At 40.1% G+C, this 26,595-nt stretch overlaps 1 protein-coding gene across 2 annotated transcripts in view; it reads left to right on the forward strand.

Moving 5' to 3' along the window:
* Positions 1-26,595, forward strand: part of RBPMS2 (RNA binding protein, mRNA processing factor 2) — a 51,866-nt gene that overhangs the window by 19,257 nt on the left and 6,014 nt on the right. For both annotated transcript variants that reach the window (XM_031955389.1, XM_031955390.1), the window contains exons 2-6: positions 17,434-17,511; positions 18,675-18,713; positions 19,496-19,558; positions 19,869-20,019; positions 20,826-20,974. In XM_031955389.1, the coding sequence (XP_031811249.1) occupies positions 17,434-17,511; positions 18,675-18,713; positions 19,496-19,558; positions 19,869-20,019; positions 20,826-20,974 (480 nt within the window). The remainder of the gene's footprint in view (positions 1-17,433; positions 17,512-18,674; positions 18,714-19,495; positions 19,559-19,868; positions 20,020-20,825; positions 20,975-26,595) is intronic.

Raw genomic sequence — 26,595 nt, forward strand, 5'->3', positions numbered from 1 at the left:
GATGGATTTTTGTTTTCTTATCTCTAAAAAGGGTGGACTGAATGGCCTTTAGTGTCTTTTCTAGTTATAATCTAAGATACTGAGTGTTTGTCTCCTTCCTGGACGTAGACATTATAAAATATTCCAATTTATACAAGATTTTTGCTTCTTAAAGTGTTATCTCATCCATTCTCATTGAGTACTCCTAATCTCTAGGTGAGGGAGGCAGTATTGACTTTATTATCTCTACTTGACTGCAAGGGTAGGGGGAGTGACTGTCATTTGTTTCTATTTTTTTGTGTGGATAGCTTTCGATACAGGGAAGAATAGAATTCAGGCAGTACCTAGACTCCTAGCCCTTTCCTCGCTTTACTTTTTTATAACATTTCCATATTAGCCCTGGTGTCTTTAGTTTTGAAATTAACTCTTAATTTTTGTATCGCCTTTATTTCCCTGTTGTCCTCGAACTTAGAAAACTATCCCTATGACAAAAAGATAAAAGGAAGACAATGTAGTTCAGCAAACCTAACAAATTCATTAACTGAGTCAGATGATAAATACAGTGCTCTGTACCCATAGCCTCTCAACTCTGAGAAGAGGGACAGGGATGCATTTTCTCATCTCTTTCTCCAGAGACTCGAAACTTGGAAATTATAATCAGTATGTCCCTCTGTTCTTTTTCTTCCCCCCTCTTCATATATTTTGTTTTCCTAGTTCTTATTTCACCCTGAATTGGTCCCTATTTCTTTCCAAGTTTTCCCTGTTCATATTTATTATTTCTTATGGGACAGCATGTACCAGGCAGTCAAATCCCTACCATCCCCACCTCAATCACCATCTCCCCATATACCCTGATGGAGGTAGCCCAGGATGCTGGAGAGAGGCACAGTGCTTCCAGCCGGGACCCATAGCATATCCTGAAAGGCAACTCCTGTGATGGACAGCCTCACTCCTGCTACCCCCACTGCTCCTGAAGACAACCCAGAAAGGAAAGTTTTTGGCACCAAAGCCCTTGACAGTGTCAACAAAGGTCAAAAATTGATAAGATTTCTATCCAGTGGAAATGACGTGAAAGAAGCAGCAAGACCACCTGCTTCTCTGCAGCAAATGCTTTCCCGTGTATTGTCTCTTTCTTTGGAATGGATGCTTGACAGCAAGGACTCTTTTTGTAGCAGAGTAAGCACTTAAATTAAGTTCATGCTTATTTGTCCATGCTTATACCACAATTTGTTGAGTTAATTCTCAAATATGGACATCCATTGTTTATTTCTAGTAGCAAAGCACTACCTCTAAAGGCACAACTATAAATAGTTTTAGTGTATATGGGACCCCCTTGGGGCCTAGCAGTGGGATGGATCTCTGGGTTAAAGGCAAGAGCGTATTGGAGTCAGTTCCAACTAGCTTGTTGGGAGCCTGTTAAGTTTTCATTGTGAGCATTTATACCTTGGAAGTCTGACAAATTGGAGTTTGATTTACTGTTTTGTTGATTGCCTAGACTTAAGAAGGTGATGGAGAAGATTTTGGTACTGCAGAATAAATCGAAAAGTGTGTTAAGAGCACACTTTTTTATTTTGTTTTGATCCCCAAAGAACCAGCTGTTGAACACTTATCAGAACACCACGGAAAAGGTTATGGGTATTTTAGTCACATTGTTGGCCTAATTTCAAATTGTTCTCCAGAATGGCTGGATCAGTTCACAGCTCCCCCTTATGGTATGTTAGTAGTTCTAGTGCCTTTTAGCAAGGGAACTTTGATTTCCCTGTGGAATTCCATTAGGATCTCAAGAGGCAGCTTGACTTAGTTAATAATAGAATGCTGTACTTGGAAGTCAAGAAGACCTGAGTTTCATTACCACTTCTTTTATGTCCTAGCTATGACCCTAGACCCTAGAATCTCAGTTCCCGCCTGTAAAATGGGGATGATAATTTACTTTAGAAGAATCCTTTGAGCTCCATAAAGTACTTTGGTCCCATGAATGAAGAGGATAATGATAATGATTAATATATCAGATCCAAGGTACCAAAATACATTTTTCAGCAAATGTAGAAGTTCAGACTCATTATTTTATGAATTCGCTCTTGAGAATGGCCAACTTTCAGTTCACACAAATTGTTTAACAACCAACAGAGAATTTGAAGATGAGGGGTACTGGCTCCATATGTAAGCAAGGTTGAATTTAGGGGGCTAAAGTGTCCAGATAAAGTCTAACATCCTAATGTTTTCCAAAAAACAGGAAGTCATAATTTGCCATGCTAGGTAAAAAGTAGCGGATACTTCCCAAGGGCTAGTCACGTGTGGCACAATGACCCTCAATAAACTGAAATCTATTTCTTGCTATATGGCCAGAACACCTTTCCTCTGGTCTCTAGATGCCTACATAGTTATTTGTCTATCTCTTCTTCTATTAAAATGTGACCTTTTCTGTTTTTCTTTGTAAGCGCCTATGCTTTAGGATAGAGGGTCTGGGTGGCAAAGAACTTTGGGCTGAGAATATGGAAGGCTTATCTTCTTGAGTTTAAAGCAGGCATCAGACTGCTGTGTGATCCTGGTCAAGTCGTTTAACCCTTTTGTCTCGGTTATTGCATCTGTAAAATGAGCTGGAGAAGGGAATGGCAAACTACTCTAGTTTCTTTGCCAAGAAAACCCCAATTGGATTTGGGAAGAATGAGACAGGACTAAATAAGTGCTTTAAGGGTGGGGCAGAAAATTGTCCTATTCCTGATCTCTTATGTGTGTGTCACCTTATCCTAGCTGAAGTGTTAACAGATAATTATTAACCTGTAATAGCTCATGCTAAGGATTTCAGTAGGGGAGGAGGAAGTATGGGTTAATGGCTAAGGTGGTGAACTTGGCCCAATTGAGGGTTTAGTGCCTGCTGACTTCATGAATTTGGGGTGGTTTAGATTTGGATTCCAAATCCGCCTTTAATCTCACTTCTGACCAAAGATCTCTCTGAGCATGGTCTTGTCTGTCTTTGGCTTAGTATATGTGACATACTTATTTGTTGACATACTGCATAGTATCATGGAAAGAGTCCAGATAACCAGCCTCCTTTTTTTCAATTAGTTCTGGTTGTGGAGTGAATAAATGAATTATAATAACTTGTATTTCTATGGTTCTGAAGGTTTCTTACAACAACTGTGTGAGGGTAGGCAGCATAGACTCAATTTGTCCCCATTTTAGAGGTCAGTAAACACCTCCTGAGTCCAAAGGACTTTGCTAGCATTGTTCCTAAGTAGCAGAACCAGTAAACAAGCCTATGAACTCTGATTCTGACATCATGCTTGCCTGACATGTGGTATCCCAGGTGGGATACGGAATATGGAGACAAGTAGGTCTGATTCTCCCTCATGTCAGTGGAATTCTGCCAAAGATAGCTTTAAATTGAAAGGCTGAAAGGGCAGCTACTCTAACACAATGAATAGAGTCCCAGCTCTGGAGTCAGGAGGAACTGAGTTCAAATCCAGCCTTAGACACTTGACACTAACTAGCAAACTGTGACCTTGGGCAAGACACTTAACCCAATTGCCCCAACAAGACCAAAAAAAAAAAAAAAGGCTAACCCTGTGATGGGGAAAAGCCTTGCCCTTGCCCTCTCCCTTCAAGGGCCTCGAGTTCCTTGGACTAACTTGCTTAAGATTATTCTAAAACAATATGACATAGTAGTGAATAAAAGGCTACCCTTGGGATGGAGAAGACCTACCCAGATTGAAATCTCCCCTCTAATGCTTTATAGCAATGTGACCCAATACAATCCTTATCCCTCTTAAGTGAGAAAAATAACAGCGATGACCTCCGTCTAGGGGTTGAGGATCAAATGAGAAAAGTATATAAATTATTTTACACATGGAGAGGAATCTTTCTCAAACTTTTTGTTCTCTGGACCCCTTTACACTCTTAAAAAACTACTTAGAACCTCCCCAAAGAGTTTTTTGGGAGGGGTGTTTACCTATTGATGTTTACTATTAGAAATGCATTCATATTATAAAAAGTTGACTTTAGATTTAGATTGGGGGGAGATGCTTGTATGGGGCTCAGGGAAGGGGGTTGGTGACCCATGGAAGAGCAGCATGGTGTATTGATTAGAAGGCTGGCTTTGCAGTCGAGCTCTTGTAGTAACTGTGCAATCCTGGAGCAGTCATTTATTTCTCTAGGCCTATTTCTTTCTCTATAAAAGGAGGAGGGGTAGATTAGACTCTGAGATGTTTTCTAGTTCTAAAGCCCATGAACCTATGAACCTCTCTTTTCCTCTTTGTAGTTAGGAAACACACAGCTGCCAAGCCTCTCTGAAACCTGATCCGGTGTTGGAGAAGGTGCTAAGCAGAGGGATTTGTTTGGGGCTTGAGGGGAAGTGGTAAACAAGCAGCAGTAGAGAACTTAGATTGATAGACATAGGACGTGTGTGTGTATGTGTGTATGTGTGTGTGTGTGTATGTATGTAAGAGGGGAAGGGGAAATACCCCTTTTGGCAGGTTTGGTAAGGCCATATGGGTTCCTTTTTCTGGGATTTGGGGGTAGCAGTCTGGTATTTATGGGATCTTGGGGGTGAAGCAGAATCAACGAGGCTTTATACCCTTGTTCACAGACAGGATTATATAAAATCAGTACAGAATGATAAGTATTTCTCTATGCTGAATGGGGGAGAGGATGGAGGCTATCTCTTGGACACTGAAAGAAGATAGGTCATGTTATACACTGAATTCAAAGCATTTCCACCTCAGAAGAGGTTCCCTTACAAGAAAATGTGAGCGGGAGGGGATTCTAGGAAGCCCTTGATGGATCCTATGCTCTGTAGAGCTTACAGTTTATTACAGGGATTTTTCTCATAGATTCCATAGTAATGATTACAAAATAATAGCTGCTAAGTACACTCAGAATATGAGGTCTGGAAGATGGGGAAGGAAGGGGTCACTCGTTATGGAAGAGGGGAAATCGAGGAAGTCTTTCCGGAAGAAATGGCCTTGGAGTTGGGTTTTAGAAGATGCATAAGAGGGGACAGGAGAGAAGGATAGAGGGGATGTGTTTGTTGAACAGAGGTAGGGTGTTAAGTAGACTAGCTTGGCAGATTAAATGTGTGAAAGTAAGAATCAAAATGTTCCCTAGAGGTTTTGATTTTTGGACAGCTGAACTATGAAGGATACAAAAAGCCTTGAAATCATCAGGGAGACCAATAATTCTCTCAGTACTTTTGCTTAAGATGGGTCAGAGGAGGGAGAGAGCTGGGCCTTTGTTGAGTTTGCATGAAAGGGGCCATCAATTCCAGCTGTCTCATTTTACAAAGGAGGACACCAAGGCAGAGATGTTAAATGATGTGCCTATGGTCATACAGTAAGTGTTTGAGGTAGAATTTAAAATGAGGTTTTCTGGTAGTCGGTCCACTCTGCCATGCGAGCTCTCAAGGTCAGATCAAAAACTCACAGTTATATAGGTTTAAATATAGGAGGGATCTTTGAATCCAGTCAATTCACAGTGGGTCCACTTGCCCCCAGGATCACATAAGGAAGTAGATGGATGTACCAGGATTTGGACTGCTCCAAGTCACTCTTTCCTGTATGGGCAGACACTCCACCAGCCCCACAGCACTAGTGCCAGCAGAAACAAAGGAGAGTTGGCTAGAACTAATGAGAAATGGCAAGTCTGGTTTCTCTACTGCTGCTGCTAGGTCGCCAAAAAGCCCTGGCTGAGCAATTTCCCTTCATCTGTAAGATAGTGTTAGACTAGCTCTCTGGGGTCAGAAGCCCACACATCTCCATCTGGAAGGGAACCTTAGAGCTAAGCAAATTTGACACTCTCCTTTTACAGAAAAGAAAAATTAAGCTGCATCGGGAGTTGAAAAGACTTGTCCCAAATTCATAGTAAATAGCAGAGCCAGAATCCAAGCCTTATGTGTTTTCCATTGGATCACATAGCCTCTCAAGGCAAGATCTGTTGTAGCTCTCCTAGTTCTAGGGCTGGAGAAATCTGAAAACCTCCAGGTCACTGAGTCCATGCAGACAAGGATAGCTTCCAAACCAAATGCACTTCTTCAAGGGGTACTAGGGTCCATCCCAAGGTATCCTCCAATAAGTGACTTTCCTTTCATTGGAGAAATGGGTAGAGCTCGTGGGATTTAAGGGAAGCATACAGGGAATCTCTTCGGGCTTGGGGTGGTTAGGGGGATAGCTTCTTTTAAAACCCAAAGGCTAAAACGATCTCTGTTCATTTCTTGGTTTTTTTGTTTTGTATTAGTTAGAAATTGGACCTCTAGTGGGAATCCATCCATTAATAAACATTTGAGTGTCTAGCTTGTTATTCAGTTGTTTGTGTCAGACTCGGCTCAGGCTGTATGGAGGCATACATTATTGGGCATGTGGAGAAATAGAACACCTATAGACCTTTCTCTTAAAAAACGTAGTCTCCTTTCGGTAGGATAAAACATACCACCCATCAAAAGCTAACTTTGCAAGACCTCATATCAAAGTGTCAGATGAGGAGCATGGACAGGAAGTGCTCTGAGTGCTTGGAGTTGGCCCAGTGTTGTGGGCAGACTTCACTTGCAAGATGGTGCTTGAACAGACCTTGAAGGGATGGGTGGATAGGCAGAGGTAAAGGTGGAGGAAATATGACTCTAAGTGGGCAGGTGAGCAGCAGGAGAGGGAAGTGTGGTTTTATTTGGGAGTGGAGAGTGATTTGACATAACTAATGCAGGCAGACCTAAGCTACAGTTCCTTGGTCTGTCAGCAGCCTGAGGTTAATTGTTCTTACTTTTAAAAGCTCTGGATGTCAAATTGGAGGGCTGGCAGCCCTCATGTATGATGTCATAGAATATAATAGAAGCTAGTAATATAAGGAATGTAAAGAAGCCTAGAAAGACTTAGAATAATTAATGCAGGATGAAGTCAACAGAATTCTGTCAAAGAAATCATCTGACTTATACCTGCCTTTTCATCCTTATTTGATATTCTACTCCTTCATGCACATGGCTTCCATCAAACTGAAGACATTCCTTCCATCTCCCACCATGGTACTTTTGTACAAGTGATTTCTTGCATATGTTTTTTGTCTTCATTGATTCATTTTCAAGGTAGGAGGGGGAATCATGCCTCTTGAAGGTTGAACATTTATTCATGACAAAGCAGAGTGACCAGTGACCAAATCTGACCATATTTCTCACTATTTCAAGTTCTTTATATTTATCATGGCATACAATACAATAACATTTCATTATCTCATACATGTTACCTTTAAAAAAAAATCTCCCAATTAATGTATACTTAGTAAAATCTTTTGCCGTCACAAGGAGTGCCACCAATAATATTTTGGTATGTATTAGGGCTTTTGTTTCCAATATCTATATTGTTGTAAATCACCATTCCATCAGCAGTGTCTTGGGATGCCAGTTTTCTTATGGTCTTTCAGAAGCAACTATGTGGTTCAGTGGCTAAATTGGTGCAATTGGAGTCTATACACAGATTTCAGAATCCAGCTCTGCTTATTAACTTTGTGACCCTGGGCAAATCTCTTAACTCTTTGCCTCAGTCTCCTCATCTGTAAAATGGGAATAACACCTACTTCCTAGGGTTGTTGTGGGAATCAAATGAGATAATAATTGTAAAGGTCTTAGCATAGTACTTGGTGCCTAGTAAGTGTTATTAATGTTATTGTTTTTATTATTGTATTTGTCAGTTTGCAGGAGGTGAGATGAAACATTTTTGACTTTAGGCTCTCATTGTCTTTGCATATAGTAGGATTTTAATAAAGCGAGTATTAACAGTGGCTTTGTTCAGTCAGTTCCCCATTTGATTTTCTTGATAAAGATATTGGAGTGGTTTGCCATTAATTTCTCAGGCTCATTCGACAGATGAGAAAACTGAGGAAAATAGAGTTAAATGAAATACCTAGAATCATACAGCTTAAGTGTCTGGGGCTGGATTTGAACTCAGATGTTTCCTAGGTTTTTGCTGTCGTTGCTAACCCATTTTCTCTTGGTCCATTTCTAGTGAAAATAGACCCCATTATTCTAGGGGACTCTTCTGTACTGGGCCACTCCAGGATGACCAGAGATGAGGAGGGAGGTTAGGAAATGGAGAAAGTCTGCACTGCTTACCTACAGCGCTCAGCCTGCGTTAAGGCTGCTTTTTAGAGTAAGACTCAAGTTTAGTCTTTTTACTACTGATGTGCTATCTTCTCCCTTCCCCTCCCCCCATTCTGATTAAATGTAAATGTATTTACATTCCTGCTAACTTTGTCTAGTCTTGGGTTACCCAGCCTTCAAGTCATACTTTGCCCATGTCTAGAGTAGCAGGGTCCTTCCTTCTCTCCTGCTCCCAGCCCCTCCAACTGTTATCCTTAGGAAATTAAGTCACACCTGTTGGCAGCTGCTATGAATGAGCCCCTAACTGGAAACGGGCAGAGACTTGCATTGATTCTGCTATTCTACAAGATTAGTTGTGTTCTTGGGTCTTAATTTTCTACATCTATACATAAGTAGGTGATGATCTTTGTTGCTGGCAGGTAATGGTAAGGAAATGTAATATGGAGTAGAAATAGAATCTAGAACCACAGCAGTGATACATTGGGGATACAGGGGATAAAGTCTTGAACTTGGAATTGAGAAGTCCTGAGTTCAATTTCAGCCCCAGATTAATTGATTAAATCATTTAATCTCTCTGAGCCTCATTTTTACTCATCTGTAAAATGCGATAATAACACCTTCCCAGGATTATTATTAGGCTAAAATGAAATAGTGTTTGTAAAATACTTTGCAAACCTTAAAGTATTATATAAATGCTAGGTGGTGGTGGTGGTGGTGGTGGTGGTGGTAGTAGTAGTAGTAGTAGTGATAGTAGTAGTCCTGGATTTGAGGCAGACTTTAGGAAAATCAATTAAAATTTTTTTGAAGGTTTATTGAATTTTATCCCATAACTGGTTTTTCTTCATATTAGAAAATTAATTTAAATTAAGTTTCTGTATTTGTATTTCTTTCTTTCTCTCTCTCTCTCTCTTTTTTTTTCTGTTTTGCTGAGACAATTGGGGCTAAGTGACTTGCCCAGGGTCACACAGCTAGGACATGTTGTCTGAGACCAGATTTGAACTCAGGTCATCGGTGCTGCTCTATCCACTGCACTACCTAAATGCCCCTGTATTTGTATTTCTCAATAAACATGTGTCATTAAGAAAGTGGATAAAGGGAAAGATAATAGCACTTAAACCCACATCTTTTGATTGTAAGTCTAACTCTACACAGTTTGCAGGTATGGGTAGCTAACTCCACAGTTTGTATGATGATCCAATGAAAGAAACTGAGAACTAGCCAGAGAGGTAGAAAGGGAGCCAAAAGATTGCTGCAAAGCACCAAGCACCAAAATCCCCATTTAAGGGAGGGGATCCAGGACAGCCCATCTATTTTGGACTTCTCCATTGTCCCCTAAGCTGACTTTTCAACTTCCTTTTTGTGTATTGTCTTATTCCACTTAATTATAAGCCCCTTGAAGGCAAGGACTTTTTTCTCTTTATTTGTATTACCAATATTTAGCACAGTGCTAAGTATTTAGTAAATATTTCATGAATGTTAAGACTGACAAGATTGTGCTAATTTGAAAAGAAAGAAGGAGGGGAGGCTAGTTAACAACATGAAAATTTACTCAAAGGTTAAGCTTGAGATTTAAGAAAATCTCTTTGGATTTGACCATTAAAAGCTCATTGGTAGGGGCAGCTAGGTGGGAAAGCTGAATACCCTGGGCATCACTTAACCCCAATTGCTTCAGGAGAAAAAAAAAGCTCATTGGTCATTTTAGAATTAAATTCCAGGTGAGTAAAGAAATTAGAAGTTAGACTGCCTAAGCCTGTACAATATGAGAATGAATATGAGGCATGGTTCCTAATCATCTTTAAAAAAAAGAATTACTGATTTTTTTTTTTTTTTTTTTTTTTTTTTGCATTATCACTTTCTGTGACTCTAAGAATTTTCTCCTGCAACAAATAAGTCTTTTCAATCAAACTAATTCAACAGTGCTTCTGCCTGAAAATATAAGCCTCATTTTGTACCTCTAATACAGCCCTTCTCTGTCAGAGGCAGGAGGGCCTGCTTCTTCTGTCCTTTGGAAGTCATGATTATAGAGTTATGAATGGTAAAGCGTTTATTAAACACTAGATGTCAGGTCTTGTGCTGATCACGAGGGACACGAGACTAAGGGGGAGCTAAAAAGGGGAAAGGGGGAAAGGTATGTATGAAGCAGCACAATAGGTCTAAAGAGCCTGAGAGGAGTGGTGTATTAAATTGGATTTGGAAGAATACTAATGCTCCCAAGTAAGAAAGTAAAATGTATGCTCTGGGAGTATAACCAGAGCTGGAGGGTATGGCTGAGGTTCGCCTTTGAGACTTCGCCTTGAGGTTTCGCATTTGCTCAGGCTAGACCTCTCTACTAATCTGATAGTAGTAACTGTGGCCCTATCAAGAAGCTTGTTTTGGGTCATGGGAAGACTGACACCTGAGGAATGGAGGTAAATCTTCCTTTCCTAAAAGATCAAAATGGAAGAGGGAGGATTGTCCCGAAATGGTGGGAGGAGGGGAGAGTATGACAAAGTCTAAGCTGGGAAGCTAGGGGGGAGGGCCTGGCCACCCCCTAGGGACAGGCGAGAAATATTTTCTGTTTCTGAGAACTTGCTGTTCCAGGGTGACAGGCTAAGAGCTGTTTGGGGAAGAGTTTAAAATTAGCCAGATTGAAGCAGGAGGCCCCTGGGGGGGAGGGGGGGCCCACAGGGACAGGAAGAGAAAGAGCTCAAGTAGAGTGATTGTGTGGAGGGCCTCTTTGCCTCGCTGCTGGCCAGAGTGACTTCTTACCCTCCTCCCATTAAGGCAGAAGAGAGAAGTAGAGGGAGAAAGAAATCTCTGACTTCTCTGTTCTGACCCAGGCTTGGCCCTCTCAATCTATGCATATGGAAAGGAGAATATAACTGTCCACTGTTGATTTTTTTCTCAATTCCTCCATCTGTCATGGCCATGACCAATGACTTTTTTTTTTTTTTTTTTTGGTTAGTGAATCTCTGAGATGGTAGTTGCCAAATTCAGCAATGAATGAATGTCAGGAGGCAGAAACCCTGGATTCTAATCCTGACTCTTAATTACTTCTGTAATTGAGCAAGTCATTTAGACTTTTTTCCATTAGTAAAATGGGATTGATAATATTGTTAAGATAAGTATAAAGGAACTCTGAGAGTGATACAAATTAGTAACTTTATTCCAACTATTATTGTTAAATCAAAGGCAGTCTGGCATAGTGGATGGAGAGCTAGCCTTCTGGTCAGAAAGACCAGGCTTCAGATCTCTGTCTGATATATTTAACTTTTGTTTTAACTTCTCGGTTAAAACTATTCTGTTAAGCCTGGAAATTGCAGAAAAGAGATCAAACTTAGCATGTAATAGATGCTTAAATGTTTGTTGATTTGATCTGCATCTGGAAAGGGAATTTGCTCATCAGAAGTATTCTAATATACTTGCCATCTAGGGGAAGGGTTGGGGAGAAGGAGGGGAAAATTTGGAACACAAGGTTTTGCAAGGGTCAATGTTCAAAATTATTCATGCCTATGTTTTGAAAATAAAAAGCTTTAATTAAAAAAAAAAGTACTCTAGACCCATGATGTCACAGCTCCAGTTTCTTTGCCCATCTCACAAGGGTGTCATAATTAAGATGAATTTTTTTAAGTTTAAAAGTTTTAAGGACTTTTTTTTGTTTATACATGTACATTCATTTTTTTACATATTTCCATATGAGTCATGTTGGGAAAGAAAAATCAGAGCAAAAGGGGAAAACAGAAGTGGGGGGGGGGAGAAGCAGAAGGAAAAAAAAAAAGGTGAAAATCAATCAGCATTCAGTCTCTATAGTTCTCTCTGGATGCAAATGGCATTTTCTACCCAAAGTTTATTGGAATTGCCAAGAAGAGCTTAGTGTCATAGTTGATCATCACACAATCTTGATGTTGCTGTTTATAATATTTTCCTGATTCTGCTTGCTTCATTCAGCATCATTTCATGTAAGTTTTTCCAAGCTTTTCTGAAATCATCCTGTTCAAGATGAGTTATTTTATAACATGAGATGATCAGCTGTGAATGACAATGATCCAAGACTACTCTGAAGGATTTGTGATGAAAAATGCTATCCATACCCAATGAAAGAATTGATTGCATCTGGATACAGATTGAAGCTTCTTCTTCTTCTTCTTTTTTTTTTTTTTTAACCCTTTATTTTTCTTGACTTGTTTGTTTTTTGGGGGGGAGGCAGAGATCTATGTTTTTATGATTTTTATGGAAATGTTTTGCATAACTTCCCATGTGCCTTCTTAATGGGAACTAGAGGTAGGAAGGAAGGAAAAGAATCTGGAACTCAAAAGTTTTAAAAACAAATGTGGAAAAAAAATTGTTTTACATGTAATGGAGGAAAATAAAAATATTAAATTTTTTTTAAAGTGCATAGCACAGAACAAAAGAGAACCTACAAGGAAGCAAAGAAAGATAGGACAGTTTTGAATCTATTGAATTCCATTATTATATATGCTTTCTTGGAATGGAAATTTATTGGTACATATTTTGAATCCTTTCATTCTGCTATAATGACAATGTTTTGTTTTTCTTTTTCCATCTTTTTTCTTTCCTATTTGTTTTTTATTTTGTATTTAAGTTTTGAAAAAATTCATTAAAATTAAATGATTGTACATTTTTTTAAAATGTTATTTTAAAAATTTTCTTACACCTTTTAAGAAAACCATATAAATTTAATCTGATTCACCAGCAATGGCCTTACTGCTTTTCAGATTCCACCCTTCCTCATTCTAACACATCTAAATCAGCTGGCCCCACCTTGCCAAACTTCTTAGCAGCTTCCCTGAAAATTATCATTTTTCATTCTAAGCTGAAGGTTTCTTAAGGACAGGAAACAAGTTCTGTTTGTCTTAGTAGTTCTGATAGTCTAAAACATATCCTGCTCCTTGCTTTGAATGAATGAAGCAGTAAACTGGAATTGGGCTCCCAAACCTCCTTGAGTGGCAGCTGAGTTCCTGATTTGTTGGGCAATTCACCAGGGCTCATCTAGTCTGCTTTCCCATACTGCTTACCCTTAATAACTTGTGCTTATGGTTGGTATTAGAGGTCAGAGTTCTGCTTGATTCCTTCAAGGGAAGGAAAAATGTACAAAATATAACCTATAGAATATAGCCTACTGGAGATCTGGGCTGGTTCTGCCACAAATAAGCTGTGTGAACCTGGATATGTCACTTCCCCTAGAATTTTAGGGTTGAAAAAGAAGTTGCTTCAGGGTACCAAAATTTGGGGAGGAACATTCCTTTAGCAAATAGAGCAGTGGCAGAGTGTACATCTGAATGGAAATCATTAGATTCAACAAAGCATTGCTTCTGTGTTTTCTTTCTCTGTCTTATGTGTCTCTCTGTCTCTGTGTCTCTCTCTCTGTCTCTGTGTGTCTCTCTCTGTGTGTCTCTCTCTGTCTCTGTGTGTGTCTCTCTCTCTCTGTCCCTGTGTGTCTCTCTGTCTCTGTGTGTGTGTATGTGTGTCTGTCTGTCTGTCTCTCCTCCCCCTTCCCTCTCTCTCTGCCTTGGTTTTCCTCTTGTGCAAAATGGAGCTGGAGTAGTTCTTGCGGATTATTTCCAGCTCTCACATCCTGTGATTCCAGAGGGGCTGGTATATTGACCTCTGGGGGCTTTGAGTTGGGGGATTTCTTTTCAGAGCCAGATCAAGCTATGATAGGTAATGGATCAGGGAAGGCTTTTAACTCATGATCTTCTTGGATAATTCACACCCACTTGATTCCCTTACTGTCCACTGGAGTGAGATGGTGTGTTCCGGACTGTGATAAGAACAGGCTGGTATTTGCTGCAGAAAGGAGAAAAGGGTGCAGGCTGTGGATGGCACTTTCTGTAAGCACTTAGCAGGATGGTACCTAAACTGGAAAAGGAAATGGCCTTCTGAAGGATGGTTTTTCAAGGTGACTCATTGTGCCTTTGGACCTATGCAGAGAGATGGCCTTGGCAAAACCAAAGGTTGTCTTAGGTACCCAGTTCATGTATGCTTTATCAGTCTCCTTAGAGGAGAATATTGAGTGCTTTGACTAAGATATCAGAGATCCCTCTCAGAGAAAACGATTTAATTTTCAAGGCAGTGCTTAATCTGAAGGGATGATTTAGAGTGAAATTTTGGGCAGATTTCAGGAGGCTCTTAAAGATATTCTGACTATGCCAGGTTGGCAAATGCTTACCCAGGAGTCAGACTCTGGGTGTCTGTCTAGAGCATGGGGGTCTGCAGGCAGTTGCTTCTGAGCCCTGACCTGTGTGAGAGCTGGAACGTTTTCTTTTTACCAGTGGTGCTCCTGCCAATTTGGCTGCAGAGGCTTGGGATGAGTTTATAAATCTTGTAGTATTGTTCTTAAAAACAAAACAAAACTATTGCCTTTATCTGTTATTGTTTCATTGCTACAATTTCCCTGTAGTCCTTTATTATAACAAAGTAGCATTAAGCAGAACAGACTGACACATTGACCATGTCTATCAGTCAGCATATCGGGTACCTACTATGTGTGAGGCACTGGGATAAGCTCTAGAGATGCACAGAAAGGCAAAAAACAGTCCGTGCTGACCAGGTGCTCACAATACAAGAAGGGATATCTACAATATATAGATGCAGGATAAATTTGGAACAATCGGCAGAGGTAAGGCCCTAGAAATAATGGGGAGCAGGAGATGCTTCTTATAAAAGAAAGGATTTTAGATGGAACCTAAGGGGATCTGGGGAAGCCAGATGAAGAGGGACGACATTCCAGGAGTGGCTCTCAGAGAACAGCCACAGTTGGGAGATGAGATTGGAGTACTGGATTACAAAGTATGCCTTATCTCAACGGGAAATCTGTCACAGTGAAGGGACAATATTACTGATGAGTTTGGGCTGTGTGTGTGTGTGTGTGTGTGTGTGTCCGTCCATAGATTCTGTTACTTTATTGCCATTATTATGTAATTGCCATTATTATCTTTTTTTGGATTGGAAGCTCATGATGCAGTGAGTGAAGTGCCAGTCCTGAAACCAGGAAGACTCTAGCACTGTGGCTCTGGACAAATCACTTAACCCTGTTTTGCTTCAAGTTCTTTATCTGTCAAATGAGATGGCAAACCACTTCGGTGGCTTTGCTAAGAAAATCTCAAATGGGTTGTCTTTGACTGAATTAGCAGGGACTGTCTATGTTCTACTTAAGGTATCATGAGAGAACTTTGTACCAATGGGGCGAGCATTTTTTCTTTTCTCCAGAACTGTTAGCTGAGCTATCAATTAACAAGCCAGTCAGCAATAATTTGAATTTAGATAGGTGAACTTTCAGTTAATATCAGATCAACTGGCAATAAAGGATATAGTTGGCCACTGTTAATTATTTGTTCTCCTTTTCCTTTTTGATTCAATACAAGATCAGGAGTTCTGGGAACAATTTGAAAATGCAGGGGGGGGAGAGAGACAGACTTTGGATAATCTGTAGCCACAGCAAGAGACTGGGGAGAGAAAAAGAGGGAAGGGGAACTTCCAGCACTCAGATGGAGCGAAGTCCCCAAAGTACCTCAGTAACAACTCTGCTTCTTCTTTGCCATCTTTGTCTTGAAATGGCAGTTTCTCTAGCTCCTTCCCTATAGAAGTATCTCGAGAACTCCTCAATAAAATGATGAGGTTGGTATTTATGCTTTACTTTCCTCCTCCTAACTCTCCAGGTCTCGTATTTTCCATTCGGGAAGGGGGAGAAGACTGATTTTCCAAGGTGACACCTACCAATTCTGAGAAACCATATTGTGATAGGCTAGAGGACTATGACTTCTGTTGTATGACCCTAATGTTGAATTACTGACTATTCAATAATAACGAACCCAATTGATTATCAAGTGTCTTGGCCATTAAATATTTAAAATAATTGGTGGCTATTCACATTTTGGCGATTAAAAAAAGTTTATAGTAAAATAGATGAATTTGAAGAAATGTGAAAGCAGAAATTCTAATGACTGACTCTAGATATAAGTATCCATACCCTAGTTTAGTTGCCCGACTTCCAATTCAGAAGTAATACAAATACAGCAATAATTTTGTCTATTCTGGGTTTATTTCTCATAATCCTGATATTCCATCAGGTTACAAGGGCTGGCTTGAGTGGGGAGGGAGCAGGGAAATGAGGAAGTGATCTAAAAATAGAGAGATAACAGGAAAAAAAGAGAGAGAGAAGGGTGGAAAGATAGGCGTTCCCTCCTATACCAGAATATTCACATCTGTACTTTTCAGCAGCAGTTAATGGAAATGGAGAGGATCCTTACTGATTGAGAAATGATTAGACAAATTATGCTATACATGAATGTAATGGGACATTAATATAAATTCAGAGAAACATGGGTCAATTTGTGTAATCTGTGGCATGGAAAGGAAAACAGAGAGAACACTATACATAATTTTTTTTTTCTTGTTCAGTCATTTTCAGTCATGTCCGACTGTAGTGGTTTGTCATTTCCTTCACCAGTTCATTTTGCAGATGAGGAAACAGAGGCAAACAAGGTTAAATTACTTGCCCAGGGTCAGATAAATAATGTCTGAACTCAGATTTTAACTCGGGAAGATGGTTTTCCTGAATTCAAATCTGGCACTATGCCATCCAACTGCCTAGCAGTTGAAAATGCGCACTGGTAACTTTGAAGAAACAATTTCAGATTGTTGACTATAAGTATAGAATGTTACAAACATCATCTGCAGTTACTATATATATTTTTTTAAGTCAATGCTTTATCAATGAATAATTTTTATTCATTGTTTTCTACTATATCACTATCATCCAGTGGAGGTTTTACTTGTAATTAAGAAAAAAAACAACAAACTTGGTTCCGTTGATTTTTTTTTTTTTAATCAATAAATCTTTTGTAAATGTTTCCTAAGTATTAAATACTAAAATACAGAGACAGAAATGAAATGGGCCTTGTCTTCAAAGGGGTTGAACATTTAGTTACAAGGGAGGATTCTATGTATTGGGTATATAAAGAAATGAATGGCATTTAAAAAAAAAAAAAAAGCCATTAACAAAACTCTAAATATAAAGTAAAATTTTCTGACATAGGAAAAAAAAAAGTTTTGAGCCTAGAAATCTGTATTCCTAAACCTAGTTCTGCCACTAACTTGTTACAGGGGTCATTTAATGCCTTAGATTTTTAAATAATTAAATTTTTAAAATTAAATTATGTAAAAACAAAATTCACATTCCTCCATCAATGAGATATAAATCCAAATCATAAATATTGAATTTCTCTTCCTAAGGTTTAGTTTTCTTTCATTTCCTCTGCCTAAGTTAGAAATTTTCTTTGACATTTCCTACTTCACAGCAGCAATCAAGAAAGGTCTAAGCATCCTGGCATGCTGCCCTACCTTGTCCAATTCCTAATTGTTGAAAACTCTGCCCATAGGTCCGGACACTGTTTGTCAGTGGTCTCCCTGTAGACATCAAACCAAGAGAACTCTATCTTCTCTTCCGGCCATTTAAGGTAAGTCTTTTGCCTGAACCAGGCCTAATTATGATTATAGTACTGAAAGAGAGAAAATGTTTTACTAGATTATACCAGTGGGAGAAATAGAAGTTGGTTATATCATAATTGAAATTTGAGAATGAGAGATGCAGAGTTAAAATGGAAGATAGTGGTGTGAGTGAAAAAAATCATTTTGACTATTATACCCAAATTAAAAAAAAAATAAAATGACACCATCTACATCCAGAGAAAAAACTGATAAATAGTAGGTAGAGAATAGTTTTTACACACACACACATACACACACACACACACACACACACACACACACAAACCAACTTGTGTACAATAGATTTGTAGTTTCAGGTGCAGTCATCTTTTTTTTTTATTATATTATGTAAATGTTTCTTTTATCTCATAAATTAAAAAGAAGATTTAAAAAAATTTTAAGATAAAAATAAATTTTGGGGAAAAGAAACAGGAAGCCATGGGGGGAGAATGCTGATCTTTATTCCTGCCTTGCCACTAACTTTCTTTTTAATAGTATTTTATTTTTCCAAATACATGCAAAGATAGTTTTTAACATTTACCTTTGCAAAATCTTATGTTTCAAATTTTTCTCCCTCCCCTCCCCAAAAACGGCAAGCAATCTGATACAGGTTAAACATGTGCAAATCTTCTAAACATTTCTATATTCATCATGCTGCACACACAAAAATCAGATCAAAATGGAAAAAAAACACACACACAAAAATAAGCAAACAACCCCCCCAAAAAAGGTGAAAATACCATGCTTTGATCCACATTTAGTCTCCATAATTCTCCCTCTCTGGATGTCACTAACTTTCTATGTTTGTTTAGCTGATTTACTCTGGGCCTCATTTTTCAAGGACTTGGTTTCCCCCCAGCAGGTAAAAGGGTATAACAGAATATTTGAGTAATTCAGGTTCATCAGTTCTGAAGAAAATACAGCCACTGTATACTGGGGGAAGTTCAAGAAGGCTGCCCAAAGAGGTGGGCCTTTAAACATGGGTAGGATTAGTTAACTAGAAGTAATCAGAATATTCATATGATTTAGAAAGAATAGGGGGAGAGCAAGAAGAAAAGCTTGTAGCCTCTCATTAATGACTGTGTTGAGAAAGATGAAAAATTCCCATCTTAGTCACTATTTCTCTTTGCAGGGATATGAAGGCTCACTGATCAAACTCACATCTAAACAGGTATCTACATTCTGGCTCCACCCCTCCCCCCAGCAGCCTTTAGTTCTGTTCAGAGCTTGGAACTAGTTAGTCTCCCCTTTCTTGGCAAGATCTGAGCCTTGAATTTAAAAGGCTGTCTGTCCCACATGCACACTGGACTTTGCACCAGGCCTCCATCCTGGGCTGAGATAAGTAAAAAGAGGAAGTTCTAGTTTCTTGCATTCCCTAGCCCCTCAGTATATACTGCATAACGCAGATTAAGAAAAATCTCTCCCTCTTAGTTCTCAGAGCAGCAGCCCCCAGCTCCTAGTACCTGAAGAGATCTGGACCTTTTATAAAGTGTGGGGAGGGACATCCCCTCTTTCTCTTCTGTGCTTCTTTGCTCCTGCCTTCCTGCTGACCTGTCAGGGGCAAATGCCTAATAAATTCAACTAATTTGTGATAACCATTTCATACATGGTCCCTCCCAACAGGAACTTCAGGGAGAGAGTAATCCCTAAGACAAAAGGGAATGAAACTCAAATGGAGGAATGCCTAAGAGATACTTTTAGGTACCCCTAAAATCTTTAGATCACCTCCTAGTAAAGCTGTGTATGGCAGGGGCTCTGGGCCCTGTGCCCTAAATGAGGAGTGAATCTGAGGGATGGGGATTAAAGGAACAATAGTAGACAACACTAATCTTCCCTTCTTTTCCCTTTGTTAGAGTGATATCATTACTCCCTTTTGAATGAGGGTATTCTCTAGAGCTGGGACCATATGGGGTATGTACATGGTTGGTGAAACTCAAGGGCATTTTCTTCTAGCCTGTAGGTTTTGTGACCTTTGACAGCCGTGCTGGAGCAGAAGCAGCCAAAAATGCATTGAATGTGAGTACACAGAGATGTGATCCCAGGGAAAAAGGGCTCATTCACCTGCCTTCCCCTTCCCCTTTCTAGCCCTCAGAACAGATATACACAAGCATTGAGGTGCATCTGTCTTGGGTGCCACCATAATTTTTTATCTATCCAAGGTTCCCTGGATGCCAAATAATCACCTATGGAATCTGGGGGGAAATGTTAGGTTAGGATGCCAGAGGGAAAATAACTTGGGTGGGCTCTCACAGAGGTATTCCTTTTGTACCCCTCTGGAAGAAAGCTGGGTATCCCAAGGTGACATATTCTATTACTCATCCTACAGGGTATTCGTTTTGACCCCGAGAATCCACAGACCTTAAGGTTAGAGTTTGCCAAAGCCAACACTAAAATGGCAAAGAGCAAGCTGATGGCAACACCAAATCCCACCAGCATTCACCCTGCCCTGGGCGCACACTTCATTGCACGGGATCCCTGTAAGTAGTAAGATCACTCACTTTTTTGTCTTTGGGGCACCGACTTCAGCCAGCCCAGAGCAAGCCAGCAGAGCCATCCTTGGTTGAGGTCCTGTGGATGGTCCTTACTCTGCTCTAGTTACAGCCAGGGCTGTAGTGAAGGATTTTTGTGCTGAGAGCAAGTAGCACACCCCCTCCATGAAGGGGGAGATCCTTGGGGACAAGCTGGGGCTGGAGCAGCTCCCCCCAAAGGAATTGGGAGAAGCACTCCATTGAGAAGGCTAGTTTGCCATTCTAATTAATTATTCTTGTTAAGAACAGATATACTCAGAAGTCCTTTAGATTTGGAACAGTATCTTAATAGTTATATTTTAGTTATGGCTTTGTCTCCAGCTCCCCAAATACTGAAGCAGAACTCAAAAGACCGAGCCTATATTAGATGTAGTCAACCCACAGGGTGGGGAACATGAGTCTTTGGGCTCAAATCTGTCTTAATGTCTTCCATTAAGCCTTCCTTGACAGCTTTTAAAAGGGATGTACCTAGAATCCAAAAACTTCTCAGTAAACCTCTCTGCTAGATCTACCTTTACCCACGTTATCCCTCCTCTCTCAGTGAGACAAGTACAGGTTGTACCAGACTGATGCCCCATTGCCTTCTGGGGGAAACTCAGAATTCAGTATAAAGCCTACAAGTAGATGATGTTTGGTGCTTAAAGGACCCCATTGGAGAACAAGGGAGAAGCCCTGTTTTCCCCTAGGGTTCAATGAGAAGAGGAGACAATAAAGTATGGGGATGGCTTGGGGGTGGTCTCGTGTCTCTTGTCTAGATGACCTGACAGGAGCTGCTCTGATCCCCGCTTCTCCGGAGGCCTGGGCCCCTTACCCATTATACACTACGGAGCTGACCCCTGCCATCCCACATGCTGCATTCACCTACCCAGCTGCTGCTGCTGCCGCTGCTGCCCTACATGCTCAGGTAAGGCCCTACCCTGGGGAAACTACTGATAAGATGGGGAGTGGTCACAAAATGGGAAAAAGTTGGCAAAATCACTTGATTTCATGAGTACCATTTTCTGTCAAAGTACCCCCTTCCTTCTCTCTCCCTCTCTTCTCTCCTTCTCTTCTCTCCCTCTTTCTTCCCTCCCTTTACACACACATACACACAGACATACACACACACACGTGTCAAGGACTAGCTGTGAGCAGGATTTCACTGAAGCCTCTTTGTACAGACAGACTTCCCTAGAATTTCCAGTACAGTTGGGAGAGATCTACACCTGCTTACTTTCTTTGGAGACCAGCTCCTAAATCTGTCATGGATAAAACTACTCTGTGTCATGATTAAGTCTTTTAAAAAATGTTTTGACCATATTCTGAATTATACTAGATGAGTTCTATCTCTAGTTTGTGGTACTTAGCCTTAGCACATGTAGTTTTGGAAATGGAAGTGCATAGAAGGTAATGGAATGGAGAGTAGATTTTGGGGACAGGTGAAATAAATCTGCAGAGGCTTTCAGTCAAAACTGGTAATAGCTAAAGAGGTCACCTGTGGGCATCTTTCCCAGACCTTCAAATTTCCACTGGACTTAGGAAAGTTTGGGGTAAAGAAGTTGAGTAGAAAGAAAATTGTTTGAGGATCTAGATTATCATCACTAAGAAGCTGTGTGATTTTAAGTGATTTCATTTCTCTGAGCTTCGGTTACTCTTTTTATAAAATGAAGATATTGGACTTATTAAATGTCTACTTTATACACAACACTGTACTTGACACTGAGGATACAAAGACAGTGCTTGCTCTTTAAAGTGTGCTGTATTGGGGAATGTTAAGCGTTTTGATAAGAGAGGCCTCCTATCCAATGTGGTACCCAAGCCATGAAGGAAGGGAAAGATTTTAAGAGACAGAAATGAGAGAGCATCCCTGTTACCTGCAGAGGCATAGATGAGGTTTGTTGGAAGGTCATTTTTGAGGAACAGTTAATGCTCTAGTTTGGCTTTGGAGAGTATATAAGGAAAAATGGGTACTAGGAAGTTAAGAGAGGTCCACATTGTGGAGGCTTTGAATGAGATGAGCAGAAGGTTTTGTGTTCTGTTTTGAAAGCCATCTGAGAACTTTGAGTAGGGGAACAGAAACATGGGTAGCTGGGTGAAATAGTGGATAAAACTCTGTCCTTCATCTTCCTAAGTTCAAATCCAGCCTCAGACACTAGCTTGTGTGGTACTGGACAAGTCACTCAACAAAGTCAGTTTCTCGATCTACAAAATGAGTTGAAGGACATGACAAACCATTTCATTATTTCTGCCAAGAAAACCCTAAATGGGGTCCTTAATTGTCAGACACAGGTGAAATGAGTAACCAACAAGAAGAAAAATAGATCATCTCTGTGATTTAAGAATAATTCATTTTAAAGGCTATATAAAGGATGTTTGGGAGAGGGAGAGGTATTAGATTGGAGACAGACCAATTTAGAGACTAATACGAGAAGCATCTGCCTCATCTTCGGGGTTGGATCACTTGAAGCTGAATACCTTTCTCTCCTAACCAACCCCCTTTCCCCCAATTAATGATTGGGCAGCATTTCGGAGTGTTGAGGTACATGTTTGACACTTCTGATCTTGTCTACTACCTGTCTTAGAGAGGACACTGGTGGGGCAGCTAGATGTCTTAATGTATAGAGCACCAGCCTTGGAGTCAGAAGGACCTGAATTCACATCCAGCTTCAGACACTTAATACTTGCTAACTGTGTGACTCGGGCCAGTCACTTAACTCCAGTTCTTTTGCCAAAAAGAGAGAGAGAAAGAGACTGAGGCCCTGAGGTAATATCACATATAATATTCTGGGAATCAAACTTGGACCCTTGGATCGCAAATTCAGCATTTCTCCCTCTGACTCTATTGTAACTCACTCCATCTCCTTCATGGCTAGCCTAGGCAGCTGGTCTGGTCTGTCCTGGTGACCCCATTCCTTCATCCTTGAATGGCCCTCTAAGCTTTCCCTCCTACCTGTGCCCTCTGCTCCCCAGGCCATATTGCCTGCATCCTCAGCAGTTACATCTTAGGCAGCAAATGGCTTACCAATAAAACCTGAGTGGTTAAACATTACTCTTCTCTCCAAGAGCAGCTTGGGGGTTGCATCGGCTGAATGAGCAACAGAGCTCCATTTCATGAATTCCGTATCCTCTTCAAGGGGGTGTCTGCTCAGGACACCCATCACGTATGGAGAAGGACTATAACCTAATATAATGTTATAATGTTGTCCAGATTGAACCTTGAGTCTAAGAAGAGCTGTTGCTGTTTTGAGGATGTACTTTTAAGACAGTAAGAAGTTTGGGCATCTGTTAGCTAAGACATCATTGACTATGACAGGAGCTAGGGACCAAAAGTCAACCGACCTCTGTTCAAGTCCCACTCAGCACTAAACTGGCTGCCTTGACCTCAGGCAAATCATTAAACTCTGAGCTGGATTTCTTCAGCTACATAATTGATTCATAGGACCAAATGAGGTAATAGATGTACAACATTTGTTCTTTTTTTTTTAAGAGGTCTTTAAAAATATCAGGTAATATATCACATTGCTTGCCCTCTTGGGGAGGGAAAAGAAAAAAGTGGAACTCAAAATCTTATAAAAGTGAATGTTGAAAACTATCTCTGCATGTAATTGGAAAAAATAAAATATTATCAAAAAAAAAAAAAAAAAAAAAAAAAAAACTAGTACCAGGTAGGAGGAGGGAAGAGTGTTTTCTCTTACATCTACAGAGGGAGAGACAGCAGGATTTGGAGTTACATGGGACCCAATTGGAGTCCCAAGTCTTTGAATTACTACTTGTGTAATCAGTTAGTTCATCATCTTCTATAAAGTGTGAAGGTTGGATCAAGAACTTGTTCTCTAGACTGCATGAGTTTACATCTATTTGGATATCTCCCTTCTTCCAAGAGGTCCCCTCTTAGACTAGAAAGAAGATCTGTTCCTTGTGCCTCCTAATACTCATGGGTTCATCACTGGGCTGTCAGTATGGCTTTGGGTCAGGGATGGAGTGGGCCATCGAACTTGGGTGTCTTGGTGGAAGGGAGCTTCTGGGCTTTCTGAAGATATACACCAGAGGAAGTAACCAAGGGCTTTTCAAGTGCTCAGTGTCCAAGGAGATGACCTTTCGGGAGAGCCCAGCAGCTGCAAATGAAGAATCATGGCACTGAGAATTAGATGACTTGCATCTCTGGGTTCATCTAATCTAAGTGTAAAAGTCAGTTTCCCAGGCACACGCACACACAACTCCTTCCTCCGTTTTACTATTCCATTCTCTTCTTTCTTGGCCATATGTGTCCAGTGAATTTTATTTGATAGAACTAGAAAATGAGATCTTTTATTGTCTCTTTCTACATCTCTATTATTTAGTTAGATTATTTCTGGAGGTTTTTAACATTCTACTACTTCACTGAAATTTCCATTGTTGAATTTCCTTGAGTTGTCTAGGCATGTAGATATATTTGCAAATCATAATATTTTATTCTCTTTCCAGTGTTTAATCTATTTATTTTTTCATGTCCCTTTGCAGTTTGATTTTTAATATTGTGTCAGAATAGGGACAGTAGTCATCTTTGTTTTGGTCCTGTTAAACAGGATTGCCTTCTAGAATGGTTCTCCATTGCAAATAATGCTTAACCTTGTCTTTCTAGATTGAAAAGGCCAAATTTGTTACGCTTTGTGGGGGGGTAGGCTCCCAGTTACTCAGGAATCCATACCCCTTCTTTCCCATTTCCCTTTCAGGTCAGCATTGGCAGTCTGGAGCTTTATACTTCTAGACAAGATATCCTGCTTTTCTCTTAAAATAAAACATTTTAAATCGTCATTTCCCAATGAACTATTGGCTCCTGCCCTTTCAACAAAAAAGCATATCTAAGCATAATGAAATAACACAATGGTATATCAACATATTTCATTCCTTACCTATTGTCCATTACCTGTCTCTGCCAAGAGGAGTATATATAATTTATTTTTGTTTTACTTTTCCCATTGCATCCCTCCTCGAGAGCCCATCCTTTATGATAAAGATAATAATTGGATTTGTGATTTTATTAGTAAAGGCAATTCCTAGATAAGGCAATTCATAGTCTCAAAGAATTATCTGAAGCACTGAGAGGTTAACTCACTCTGGTTTGCACAGCCTGTATATGTCAAAGGCAGAACTTGAACTTGGGTCTCCTGGGCTCTAAGGCCTGCTTTCTGTTATTTACAATATCCTCCAAAAGAAAAGAAAAAAGTTAAATAAAGCTTAGCTTACTTATCAGACAGGTTTGCCATAAAACTGTTCTATATCCATGATTCTTCACTGTGGCGAGGAAAGAAGAGAAGAGAGAAGATAACTTCTCCTGTCTTTTCTTTGGAGCCATGCACAATCATTTGAAGCATTCAGTTTTCGTTTTATTTTTGTTATTTATGTTTCCATTATTATAGTCACTGTTACATATTTTCCTGCCTCTGCTTCCTTTACTTTTTACCTATTCATGTTTTCTCATGCTTTCTTCTCTATAATCTTTTTTTTTTTTAGCAGCAGTCATGTTGATTACATTCTTGTACAGTGTGTAACTGTCCAATTGATGGCCAAATACTTGGTCTTTCTGTAACCACAAAAAGCACTGGTATAACTATTCTGATTTTATGTGGCCTTTGTTTTTGTTCTTGACCCATTGTTAATTCCCCAAAAGTCATAATCGATCAGTGAATTAATGTCTCTCTACTTTTTCCCTTTATATTATCGTGTTCATGGTGTAGATTGTCGTCTACTTTGTATTTTGGCAGTTCTCTCAGACCCTCCTTTTGTGTAGAATCCTCATCAATAGAGTGGGGAAGTAGCTAGCTTCATTTTGTGTTCTTCCTAATTCTGATTAAGCTGCATTTTTTTTTTTTTTTGAACATTGCCTAAGATCACACAGTTAATAGTGTCTGTGGATGGATTTGAACTCGCATCTCCTGAGTCTCGGTCTAGTACTCTATCTTCTCTGCTACCTAGTTCCTCTTCTCTAGCCTGGCCTTGAGGTCTTGAAGCTGGAATGCAAAGACATCTTTATAGTCCTGGTGGTGCCCCCGCTTATGATGCTGTACCATCTTTCCCAAGATCTTTCCCAAGATATTTCTTTGCTTACTGTCAGGAGCTACCTGAGGAAGGAAGTTGATGTAAGAGCTGTTAAAAGAGTTTTTGGGTAAAGCTGGGTAAAGAAGAGGTTTCCCTATGCATCTGCTTCTTCTGAAATCCACTCTGGCTTCCGGTCCCTGCTTCTAGCTGAGATGGTTCCCTAGGATCAAGGGGTATCCCATAGCTCAGCTAAAGGGGAAGGAAGTAGAGTTTTTTCTTCCCACACAGCTGCCAGGATGGGAAGGAACAGATTCTAGATTTTGTGACAGGAGTAGAAGGAAGGATGGAAAATAAGGATGAGAAATAGGGAGAGGGTCTATGGAATGTTGGGATAGCGTTTGAATGCTTGACTTAAATGGTGTGAGCTAGGGTTTTGTGCCTATAGTTCTGGGACTTCTGGATGTTGGGTAGTTTGCTGGACCTGGCAATAAGTTCTACCCCAATAGTAGAACCTACCACCTCTGGAAG

This window comes from Sarcophilus harrisii, chromosome 2 (genome assembly GCF_902635505.1).
Source record: "Sarcophilus harrisii chromosome 2, mSarHar1.11, whole genome shotgun sequence".
Taxonomy (NCBI): Eukaryota; Metazoa; Chordata; class Mammalia; order Dasyuromorphia; family Dasyuridae; genus Sarcophilus; species Sarcophilus harrisii.